The sequence below is a fragment of the Periplaneta americana genome, chromosome 1 (genome assembly GCF_040183065.1).
Source record: "Periplaneta americana isolate PAMFEO1 chromosome 1, P.americana_PAMFEO1_priV1, whole genome shotgun sequence".
NCBI lineage: Eukaryota > Metazoa > Arthropoda > Insecta > Blattodea > Blattidae > Periplaneta > Periplaneta americana.
The window spans coordinates 149,901,188-149,913,336 of record NC_091117.1 but is presented as its reverse complement, the minus strand read 5'-3'; the positions used below and the strand labels follow the sequence as shown (position 1 = coordinate 149,913,336).

At 38.6% G+C, this 12,149-nt stretch overlaps 2 protein-coding genes across 14 annotated transcripts in view; one reads left to right on the top strand and one right to left on the bottom strand.

Moving 5' to 3' along the window:
• Positions 1-12,149, top strand: part of LOC138701991 (nose resistant to fluoxetine protein 6-like) — a 1,327,025-nt gene that overhangs the window by 883,257 nt on the left and 431,619 nt on the right. The gene's annotated exons all lie outside the window — the stretch shown is intronic.
• Positions 1-12,149, bottom strand: part of LOC138701978 (uncharacterized) — an 87,043-nt gene that overhangs the window by 8,409 nt on the left and 66,485 nt on the right. Inside the window, exons 1-3 of one of the 3 annotated variants that reach the window (XM_069829407.1) lie at positions 10,649-11,027; positions 5,740-5,844; positions 3,628-3,693 (exon numbers count right to left, since the gene is read on the bottom strand). In XM_069829407.1, the coding sequence (XP_069685508.1) occupies positions 3,628-3,693; positions 5,740-5,844; positions 10,649-10,831 (354 nt within the window). In that variant the 5' untranslated portion in view covers positions 10,832-11,027. Of the gene's footprint in view, positions 1-2,274; positions 3,694-5,739; positions 5,845-10,648; positions 11,028-12,149 lie in introns of those variants that run through there. The other 2 variants (XM_069829416.1, XM_069829426.1) reach the window with 2 other exon arrangements.

The following is a 12,149-nucleotide window of genomic DNA, read 5'->3' as shown; positions in this document are numbered from 1 at the left end:
GTTACTTCTCTTCCTTCCTGTCTGCTGTTTCTTCTCTTCCTTCCTGTCTGCTGTTTCTTCTTTTCCTTCCTGTCTGCTGTTTCTTTTCTTACTTCCTGTCTGCTGTTTCTTCTCTTACTTTCTGTCTGCTGTTTCTTCTTTTCCTTCCTGCCTGCTGTTTCTTCTCTTACTTTCTGTCTGCTGTTTCTTCTCTTACTTTCTGTCTGCTGTTTCTTCTTTTCCTTCCTGCCTGCTGTTTCTTCTCTTACTTTCTGTCTGCTGTTTCTTCTTTTCCTTCCTGTCTGCTGTTTCTTTTCTTACTTCCTGTCTGCTGTTTCTTCTCTTACTTTCTGTCTGCTGTTTCTTCTTTTCCTTCCTGCCTGCTGTTTTTTCTCTTACTTTCTGTCTGCTGTTTCTTCTGTTCCTTCCTGCCTGCTGTTTCTTCTCTTACTTTCTGTCTGCTGTTTCTTCTCTTACTTTCTGTCTGCTGTTTCTTCTTTTCCTTCCTGCCTGCTGTTTCTTCTCTTACTTTCTGCCTGCTGTTTCTTCTCTTCCTTCCTGCCTGCTGTTTCTTCTCTTCCTTCCTGCCTGCTGTTTCTTCTCTTACTTTGTCTGCTGTTTCTTCTCTTCCTTCCTGTCTGCTGTTTCTTCTTTTCCTTCCTGTCTGCTGTTTCTTTTCTGCCTTTCTGTCTGCTGTTTCTTCTCTTCCTCTCTGTCTGCTGTTACTTCTCTTCCTTCCTGTCTGCTGTTTCTTCTCTTCCTTCCTGTCTGCTGTTTCTTCTTTTCCTTCCTGTCTGCTGTTTCTTTTCTTACTTCCTGTCTGCTGTTTCTTCTCTTACTTTCTGTCTGCTGTTTCTTCTTTTCCTTCCTGCCTGCTGTTTCTTCTCTTACTTTCTGTCTGCTGTTTCTTCTCTTACTTTCTGTCTGCTGTTTCTTCTTTTCCTTCCTGCCTGCTGTTTCTTCTCTTACTTTCTGTCTGCTGTTTCTTCTTTTCCTTCCTGTCTGCTGTTTCTTTTCTTACTTCCTGTCTGCTGTTTCTTCTCTTACTTTCTGTCTGCTGTTTCTTCTTGTCCTTCCTGCCTGCTGTTTCTTCTCTTACTTTCTGTCTGCTGTTTCTTCTTTTCCTTCCTGCCTGCTGTTTCTTCTCTTACTTCCTGTCTGCTGTTTCTTCTCTTACTTTCTGTCTGCTGTTTCTTCTCTTACTTTCTGTCTGCTGTTTCTTCTTTTCCTTCCTGCCTGCTGTTTCTTCTCTTACTTTCTGCCTGCTGTTTCTTCTCTTCCTTCCTGCCTGCTGTTTCTTCTCTTCCTTCCTGCCTGCTGTTTCTTCTCTTACTTTCTGTCTGCTGTTTCTTCTTTGCCTTCCTGCCTGCTGTTTCTTCTCTTCCTTCCTGTCTGCTGTTTCTTCTTTTCCTTCTGCTCTTTCTTCTCTTTCTGTCTGCTTGCTGTTCATTCTCTTCCTTTCTCTCTGCTCTTTCTTCTCTTCCTTTCTGTCTGATGTTTTTTCTCTTCTTTTCTGTCTGTTGTTTGTTCTCTTCCTTTATGTCTGTTGTTTCTTCTCTTTTCTATCTTTCTTTTTTTCTTTCGTTTCTTCTCTTCCTTTCTACCTGCTGTTTCTTCTCTTAATTTCTGCCTGCTGTTTTTTTCTTCCTTTCTGCCTGCTGATTCATCTCTCCCTTTCTGTCTGCTTTCCTTCTCTTTCTTACTGTCTGCTGCTTCTTCTCTTCCTATATGTCTCCTGTTTCTTCTCTTTCTTTCTGTTTCTGTCTTCTCTTCCTTTGTGTCTCCTGTTTCTTTTTCTTCATTTTTGTTTACTGTTTCTTCTCTCCCTTTCTGCCTGTTGTTTCTTTTAATTCTGCCTGCTGTTTCTTCTCTTTCTTTCTGCCTGCTGTTTGTCTCTTTGTTTGTGGTTGCTGTTTCATCTCTTTCTTTCTGTCTGGTGTCGTTGTCTTTGTTTGTTTCGTACATTGTTTCTTTCTTTCACCTCTTTCTCACTTACAGTCTGTCTGTCTTTCCTATCCCTCTTTCTTTCTATATTTCCTATCATTCCTGTATTTTTACTTTTTACTTAATTCCTTATTCTCTTTTTCCATCCTTTTAACGTTTCAGACCTAAATTGTTATTTTTATTTCTCCATTTCCTTCTTTCTTTTTTTCTTTCTTTTCCCTCCTATCTCTCTTTCCTTTTCATTCTTTTCACTTTCAACATTTATTATAGTTGATGGAACGTGGCAGAAATAATGGAAGAAACAAAGCGAATAAAAAAGAAGTACTGTAAAGAAACAAAAAGAAAAGAATATAGTATATACTAGAAAGGAGTTCCTTTTATTTGAAACCCTTAGGTGAACATTACACAAGTTAATTAATATGCTCTAGTGCAGCGTTTCCCAATTACTTCAGAGTTGTGGAACCCTTTTTTATTTTTAAGGCAAGCTACACTTTAAAATTTTGGCATCTGCGTAAAAGTAGTAGTTAAGAGCTAGGTAGCAATATTAACACCAATTAAATTGAACATACTGTATATACCTGATTCTACGTGTAGATGTCATGGGAAGATTCACACCTCCTTTCGTTTCGGACAATTCTTTCCACATCTGGTTCAATATTTGCTACTTTTAGTCTTAAATCAGGTTCAAAATTGAGGCGATTTCTATGTTTCTTTTTCAGTAAACAAAGTATTGAAAATGTTTGTTCACATAGATAAGTGCTAGAAAATGAAACTAGGTGTTTCAATGCTTTTTCACATATTTTCTTACATGTACTCAGAAAATACCTTCATCCAAATCTGATCAAATGTACAGTCTTTGAAAAATATTTTAAATGAGCCATTGCAAGTAACATCAACACGTTCATCTTGCTCCTTCCTAGATAAAGTTTTTAATTGTACCACAACCTACTCGAATGGATCTTTTTGCCCATGAGTTTTCAGACTCTGATGGAGGGAAATAATCTCTGAAGCTAGTCGCTAAATCATTCAGATGCTCAACGATGACATGTTGAATTTCTTGTGGCAATTCATCAGTGGACTTCAGAAATTACTTCACTGTTGAGAATGTGGTGAGACTACCACCTTCAGCTTGGCTTGCCCACAGCCGTATTTTTATAATTTCTACCTCAATCCTGTCTCCAACGTCAAAAATATTCATACCACTACCTTATAGACTCATATTGAGTGTGTTCAAGTACGCAAAAATATATGCTAAGTAGGCTGCCATAGACAACCAAGAGAAGTTACTCAACTGATCACATGGAAGTTGAGTCATAAATAGTCGTACTTCATCACTTTTGCATACAGGAGTGCAGCTATTACTTCCAAAATTGAGTGACTTATAAATTATTAGATGTAAATAATGCCACGGACCACCAATTGGGAAACACTGCTCTAGTGCTTAATTCTATTTTTGATCACTATGATATACATGTTGTGAATACTGATTTCGCCACAATTTAGTGTCCTCAATTAGGAAATAATTAAAAAAAAAAAACATAATATACTTAAGACGTTTTGGATTGTGTGGTCGCGTGCACCAGATTGAAGTAATATTATGAAAATAAACAGAAGACTATTTAAATATTAGAAGACGTAAGTTATGCTGAATCATATTACGCTGGTCTGTGGATATTAAAGATTGCATTACGGATATATCGGCACCTTGGACCTATAGCTGAGCTCCATCTCGCGGGCTGCGGTTTTATTCTTGGGAGGGATGATCCATTCCTGCAGGAGATAAGAAGAGAGATTGCACAGGATTGAATTCTATAACACAAAATAACATAACAGAACTGTCCATACAACATGACACATGACACACGTTGCTGAACTACAGTATGTAGGCCCTTTAAGTTGTATAATAGGATGAATATAGAAGTGACAATTTAGAGAAAGAGAACAATGAAAACAAGATGAAGAGAGAAAGTGAGGGGGAACAGGGTGAAGCAAGATTAAAGAGAAAGAAGAATAGTGTTTAAGAGGATGAAAAGGAGCGATAGAAAATACAAAGTGAAGGATAGAGTAAAAAGGAGAGAATGAAAATGCAGATAAAAGTTAAGTGATTGAAGACAAAGATGAGATTAAATTTGATAATAGATGAAGTGGATAAAAGAAGTTAATGAGGAAGAGGATAAGAGGTACTGGAAGAAGAGGAAGGTAATGATGGGAAACAGAAAAAAGACGAAGAGAGAGAGACGGGAATAGTGGCGATGAATGAGGATATTGAACAGAGAAGATGTCATGGGGAAAGAGATGAAGAGAAAGAAGGGATTGAAAATGGAATGAAACGGAAATGATTATAAAGGTGAAGATAGCAGTGAATGGAATGAAGCGGAAGAAAAGGAAGAAGATCAAAGATTAGAGCAAGAAGGGGAAGAAAAGAGAGAGCAAGAAAGGGGAGAAGAGGGAGCAAGAAGGATCGGAAATGAAAGAGCAAGAAGGTGAAGATAACAAGAAAAGGAGGAAGGGAAAGACCAGGTAGAGGAAGACGAGCGAGAACAAAAAGGGGAGGAACAGAAAGAGCAGTAGAGGAAGAACAATAAGGGAAGAAAGAGAAAGAGACGGTGGGCGAAGATGAAAGAAAACAAGAAGGAGAAGAAGAGAAATAAGAAAGGGGAGAGACGAGAAATAACAAGAAGGGGAGGAAGAGAAAGAGCAAGTAGGGGAAGATGAAAGAGTACAAGAAGGGAAGGAAGAGAAAGAGGAAGTAGGGAAGACGAGAGATAATAAGAAGGGGAGGAAGAAAAAGAGCAAGTATGGGAAGATGAGAAATAAAGGGGAGGAAGAGAAAGAAGTTGAAGGAGAAGACGAGAGATAACAGGAAGGGGAGGAAGGGGAAGAACAAGAAAGGGAGGAAGAGACAGAGCAAGAAGGGGCAGGCGAGAAAGAACAAGAAGGGGAGGAAATGAAAAAGCAGTAATGGGAAGAAGTGAAATAGTAAGAAGAGATAGAAGAAATGGGGAGGAAGAGGAGGATCAAGTAGGGGAAGGTGAGAGATAAGGAAAAGAGAAGGAAGAGACAGAGCAAGGAGGAAAAGACAAAAGATAACAAGAAATGGAGGAAGAGATAGAGAAAGAAGGGGATGAAGTGAAAGAACAAGAAGGAGAAGACGAGAAATAACAAGAAGGGGAGGAGGAGAAAGAGCAAATAGGAAAAGACGAGAGATAACAAGAAGAGGAGGAAGAGAAAGAGCAAGTAGGGAAGGCGAGAAACAACAAGAAGGGGATGATGTGAAAGAGCATGAAGGGGAAGACGAGAGAGAACAAGAAAGGAAGAAAGAGATGGGAAAGAATTGAAAGAGCAAGATGGGGAAGACGAGAGATAATAAGAAAGAGAGGATGAGAAAAAAGGACAAGAAGGATAAGAAAAGGATAAAGGAGAAGAAGAAAAGAAGGAGGAGTTTGATAAGTAGGGAATTGTGGTAGGAAATTATAGGAAAGGTATAGAAAAGAAGTGAAGGAAATAAACAGTGCAGTGAATTGATACGACATTTTATGAGTAAAATTAAATGAAGTGGTCGATAATGAAGGTGAACATCTTGAGAATGAAGATGAAGAAGAACAAGTTGGCGATAAGGTGGAGAAAAATAGAACTTGAGGGAACGTAGAGGAAGAAGAGGATGTAGCGAAGGAATCTTGAGAATGAAGATGAAGAAGAACAAGTTGGCGATAAGGTGGAGAAAAATAGAACTTGAGGGAACGTAGAGGAAGAAGAGGATGTAGCGAAGGAATGTGGCAGTGAGTGTGAACTTGAGTCTGGCAGCTGCCCACGTACCGCCTCGTCCAGGATGCGTCTCTGCACGTCCAGGCACCGGCCCACGTCACTGCTGTCGCTGAACAGACACGTTTTGCTTCCACAACACGTGTCGTTCATCCGGCACTGTAACTCAGAATGATTATGTAAATCGACTGGTTGGAAATTAATTATTTAATATCTTTATTTGATTATTGACAGTCAAAATAAGTGTTTGTTTAATTTGGTTAATTTATTACACTGTTGACTTGGTAATTAGTAAGTTAAGTTTTGCGTGATTAATAAATTAAACAATTGAGTAGTTAATAGATTTATTTATAATTTTATTGCCTATTTATTGAGTGCTTATTTGATCAGTTGGCTGCTAAGTCGAGTTGCTTATTGATAGGCATTTTATTGGATAATCTAACTAGTTCGTCATGTGGTGCATTAGTTACTTGTTTGATTTAATTAGTTTATCATTTTGTGATTGTTCAGTTGGTTGATTAATATATTGGTTAGTTAAATCATCGTTAATTACTTGGTCGCTTGGTTGCGTTATTGGCTCATTGGTAGCGCGGTTTGTAGGTTATTTTTGTCACTTAACTGATTTGTTCGTTAATAGGTTGTTGAAACACGCCCAGTTTTCAGTTGATAGATTTGTTGATTGGGTATTCATTTATTTGAGAGCCTGGATTTGTTTGCTTTAAATTAAGCGATTCTCTTTAGTTGTTCAATTCGTTCCTTATTTGATGGTTAGTTGGTTGTTTAATTGATTGGTGAGTTGATAATTTGTTTGGTTATTGTTGTTGCTTAGTCAACTGTCCGAAGACATGTCTGAACCTCACAAGTGAAGAAGACACTACTTATGAGGCAGCTAGACAAGGAGATAATGAGTAAGGTGGCCAGTTCCTTTCCGCCTCCATTGAATACATCGCCGTCTAGCTACATGTCACACTAGTCAGACTTCAGATGCATACAAATAAATTGTTCTTCCTCTTGACACATATCAGGTGAGATTTACAGTAGTGGCCAGGGGCGGCTTTCGAAGGGGGGCTTATTTAGCGGCTCGAATTTTTTTTTTTTTAATTTCGCTCTCATTGACATGCATGCAATCGTTAGTGAAGTCACTTCCTCCCCTGGTGCTGCCAGAGCGAAACTAGAGACAAGGCCTGTAAGGTGAAGCCACTTCCTCTCCTGGAGCTGCCAGTCTCGTCTCGGAAGCTTTGCGCGTTAGTTTTACCCCTCCCCCTGCTGACCCTTGCCATGATTCCCAAAGACGTTTTATAGATGATTCCAGAGTTTCCAGGCGCTGCAAAATTTGCAGCAGTTTGTCAGTAGCGCGCAGTTTTAAATACATTTTCTTTAACGTTGTGAGTATAAAAAGTGTGACAGTGTTTAATTCTGTACAATATTTACAGTCTATTCAGTTCAGTACCTTAACAATTCAGGAGAAATGTGAAATTAAATGCCCATCAATTGAATCTCGTAATGGAAAGAGCCGTTAAACAAAATAGCCTACTAAGCTCGCATATTTTTTTGCTAATGTATCCAGTATTCCTGGTTTCTTCTCTCGATCTCCACACAGTCTATATTAAATTAATGTGTTTGAAAGACAATTCCATCAGCTGGGACAACAAGATAGAGTTTTAAATAAGAATAGTAAATGTTGTTCATGAGAAGAAGGGAGCCATTGCTAGAATGTTTTCAAACCATGGAATCCGAAACATCTAATAACATCACAATAAATGAAGCAAGCGCCCAGGTGCGTACTCTTGAAGATCCTGAATTCAATTTCTGGCTCAGTTTTTTTTTTTTTTCATTTATTGATGTATCATGTAGATATATTATACAACCAACTACAACATCGCCAGTTAGATACTTCTAAGGTTCAAATCTGCATATAAAAAAATTAAATTATGGTTTATTTAACGACACTCGCAACTGCAGAGGTTATATCAGCGTCTCCGGTGTGGCGGAATTTTGTCCCGCAGGATTCTTTTAAATGCCAGTAAATCTACTGACATGAGCCCGTCTCATTTAAACACACTTAAATGCATCGACCTGGGCCGGGATCGAACCCGCAACCGACTATGCTACCGAGACCGACTCTGCATATCAAGCTTTGTTAATGCCATACAGACAATACGGAACAGTGCACAGTTGAGCAGCGAGATCTGTGAAAGTGAAAACCCTAAAAAGCGTTGTAAGGTCGAAGGTATTCAGACAAGGGTTGCGGCAGCCAAGGAAGTATGTGACCTCATTATCACACAAACTAACACCCGATTCCCCTTTATAGATCATTTGATATTATCTTCTCTTCTGTGTCAAGAAAAATTTGAATGCTATGAAAGATCATTCCCTGAAAATTACCTAAATGTATGTGTGAAGCATTTTCCCAATGCTCGATAAAGAGAAACTAAAAACGGAACTCACTGTGTTGTGTCAGAGACAAGAATTCAGAAAAATCAGTGGCGCAGTCAAACTCTTGCAGTTTCTTCTATCTGAGAACTTGCAGGTCTCATTTTCAGAAGCTGTGAAACTACTACGCATAGCTCTCACCATACCAATGACAACTTCCGAACCAGAACGTTGCTTTTCGTGTTTGAAGAGAGTAAAAGTCCTATCTTAGAAATACGATGAGAGAAGAGAGACTGACCGCATTAACTATGTTTTCCATTGTAAAGACTATGTTAAACGACATATCGGATTTTAATAAGAAGATGATTCAAAAGTTTGCAACCTACAAGACAAGGCGCATGGAACTAATCTTTAAATAAAGTAAGTTGCTTGGTTTATTTTTGTATGCAGCCCCCCTTAATTCAATACCCACGAGCTGCCACTGGTAGTGGCAATAACCCGGACCGATTTCAGAGCCTTGATCACTCCAGAGCACGATAGACTGGTAACTAAGACTTTCGTGGTTCGAATTCTGCCTGAAAGGAAACTTTTTTGTTCCTTATTCAAATTTATTCCCGATACTTTTCCATTGCAGCGATATTTTACTACTTAACTTATTATTCCCAGAACATGAATTTTACCAGCTTATTTTCTAATGGCTTTCGAAATGGGCTACGTCAGCAGTCGAAACTAAGCAATTTCAATAGATTACTCGCTATCTTGTGAATGCGGGCGTGGCATGCGCAGTGGCTCATTTCGGGGACTTTGATTATTCCGTCGGTCCAGTTTTTTTGCCATTACTGTATATATCAGTCAGAACCTCAATCAGAGGATTATTTGATTGGATAAATTGGTTATTTAATTTGTTGAATTTGGTTATTTGATTTGTTGGTGAGTTGGTTACTTGACTTGTTGGTCGTTTGATCGGGGATGAGTTGGTATTTGATTGAATTGATTACTTGATAAGTTGATCGATTGGTTGTTTGGTTAGTGCGTTTGCGGATTGGTCAGTTTATTATTGAATGGGTTAATGAGCTGGTGGTTTTGTAGGTTCGTCAGTTGTTTCATTGATTGGTCTGATAACTAATTAGTTACTTTACATAGTTGATTGGTTGATTCATTACTTGATTGATTTATTTGTTTTTCATTTGCATGTATGTTTGGTTGATTTCTTTAGTCGGTTAATTAAGGGGTAAGGTACAACTTGCAGCAGTAAAATTTTTGGAAATATTCAACATTTTTTTCTTCCATTACCGTATCTTGTAAAATAATGAAAATTGGCATGTGTAAAACACTGTCCTTCTGCTATAGGAAAAAAAATATTTTTACGATTTAAAAAATTATTTATATATTTTTTTACAAATTCAAAATGGTGGCAGTTCACTGTGCAGTGATGAAGCGTTTCCCTCACAATTCATAAACTTGTTAAATTTTCATGTTCTCTCTCTTATTTTATTACTGAAACTCATGTTTACAATATCATGCTCTTTCAACTACATTCCTTACATTTGGGCAAATCTTCGGAAAAATCCCAACCAGGTAATTGAATCAAACGGGAATGTAAGCCATGCCTGAGCACAGTTCCGGTTAAGCAACCGCTCCTACCTCTTGAACTACGCCGGTGACATACAGAGTGTTTCCGGGCTAATATTACAAACTTTCAGGGTTGATGGAGAAGGGCACATGTATCAATTTTAGATGAGGATCCTTGGTCCGGAAATGACTGAGTCGAAAGTTATAAGCAAAAATAGTTGTGTGGAAATGGAATTGTAATTTCGCAACACCTGCCCTCCTTCCCTTAAACCTTGGAACAGTCGTGGAAAGATGGTATGGGCCGGATGTCTCCTACGTGGGTACTTGTAGGATACAATCTGTGAGCTTGTCTACTGTTCCCATTGCCTCATCCGTATTCGAAAATCATGTCTGCATATTCCGCTTTCGTGTACTCCTCCATTTCACTAGGACTGATCGACTGGACTCTGCAACTTGTACACATACACTGGTGCATATCAGGACCGACCATGTCCGTTACACATTACGCCAACTGCATTGCTTTAGTGTAGTTTCCTGTCCCCACCCCTCAGACAGCGCACTGAATGGAATACTGTAAGTAGACAACGTAAACAACGTCAGATGAATACAGTATGTGTAAGCTGTATACAGATAAATATACATAAATAAGGTGTACAGAGGAATACAATTATTTCATTTCCACACAACTATTTTTGCTTATAACTTTCGACTCAATCATTTCCGGACCGGGGTTCCTTATCTCAAATTGATACATGTGCCCTTCGCCATCATCCCTGAAAGTTTGTAACACTAGCCCGGAAACACCCTGTAGATTGCTTAAGGTTACGTACTTGTGTGTAATTGATCAGTCACTTAAATGATCTATTGGTTTATCAGTTAGATGAATGTTTGTTTCGTTAAATTGTTGATTGGTGTTTCGGCATCTTACTAGTTCACATTCTCGGTTAGGTTATTTACGAGTAGTTGAATTTATGTTATCAGTTCGTTAGTGATCAATAAATCGTTGCCACGCACGCACCGGCTTGGCTTGAAGCACGCAGTCCTTGTGGATGTCCTCGTCGTTGTCGTCCGCCGTTACCAGGCACGCACACAGCAGCCAACACAGCAGCCTCATCGTGCGATCTCTGTTGAGGCGCTCACGCGCTGGCCGTGCGCTGTATCGGCATGCAAGTTTATGGCTCCGTGATAGCACTATCAGCATCGCTTGCGAACAGCGCAGTTCTTATCAAACCCAGTGTGCACGCGTTTACCAAGGAGCTATAAAATAGCATTGTACACATATTCAAGTGTTGGAATTCCACTTAGGGCACACGTTTTAATTTCTTATGCATTTATTTACTTATTTTCAAGGATTAGATCTGTACCAGTCCTACTAAACTTTCCCTGGAAAATTTGAGTTTGATATATTTCAAGTGAGAGAATGACAGGTCCTTGTACGATCTCTTCCTAAGAGGATTTCGGTTTTAATTCACGGTTCCTTTCCTCTAGGGCAGCGGTGAACAAAGCGGGTGTCGTGATTACATCGTGTAATCAGACATTCAAACGGGTACGAGGAGTTTCCTGTACATTGCTGTGTGCTTCATTCACGTACTGAAGGCAAGCAGTGGCGGTATCATGTCGCTCTACAAACTCTGTCTCTACAAACAGTAAGAGGTGATTTCGTAAAGCATGAGAAGGAGAACTTTTTTGTTGTTCTGTCGGACAAAATGTAATATGTTTACTTTGCTCAATTGTTCAATTAGGAGTATATAGAAACATTAATTGCCACGCTGAAGACGGGTAATATATTATTATTACTGTTATTATTACTGCTACTGCTCCTGATACTGCTACTGCTACTGCTAAGTATGTGTTTCTATAATTCTTCTGTACGTGCATGAATATTGATATTTTTTAATCTTCTCCCTAGAAGGATGAAACTATTAGGTTTTATCTCAATTTTAATCTTCTTACTCTTAGATGAGGGTAACTATTTATTAGTTATTCATTTAATAATGATATTGTAGAAAAACTAATTCAATATTATGTGTCAACGAACTGTTAAACGCCAGGAATTCACATGTCTTAAATCATAGCCAGGAAGAGAAAGATGAGATAAATAAATGTAAGGAAGTCAGCTACCTAATGGGGTTTGAAATATCTCGTGCTCTAAAGCCTTTTAATAGAACAAAATTTCTCAAAAGAGTAATGATTAAAATATCTTAAATAACTTGTCCATAAGAAGTTTTTGATTTTGAAAAACTACGAATTTTTCAACCAAGTATCGAGAGAAGAATTTAGAAAATTCCTGCTTATGTTCAAGAGGAAGGTTAAAAAAAGAAGCAAGAAAAATCGTATATTATTCACTGGCTCTTGATGACAGCAGTGTTATTACTGATACAGCAAAGCTTGAGATTTTTATCCGTGGGATTGATCAAGATGTTAGTACAGGAACCACCACTGGTTGTAGTTTTCATGCCAAGTACCTTTCCTCCGTCTCCTTACTTCATAGGCGGTCTGTCGCATGTAATCCCTGCAGC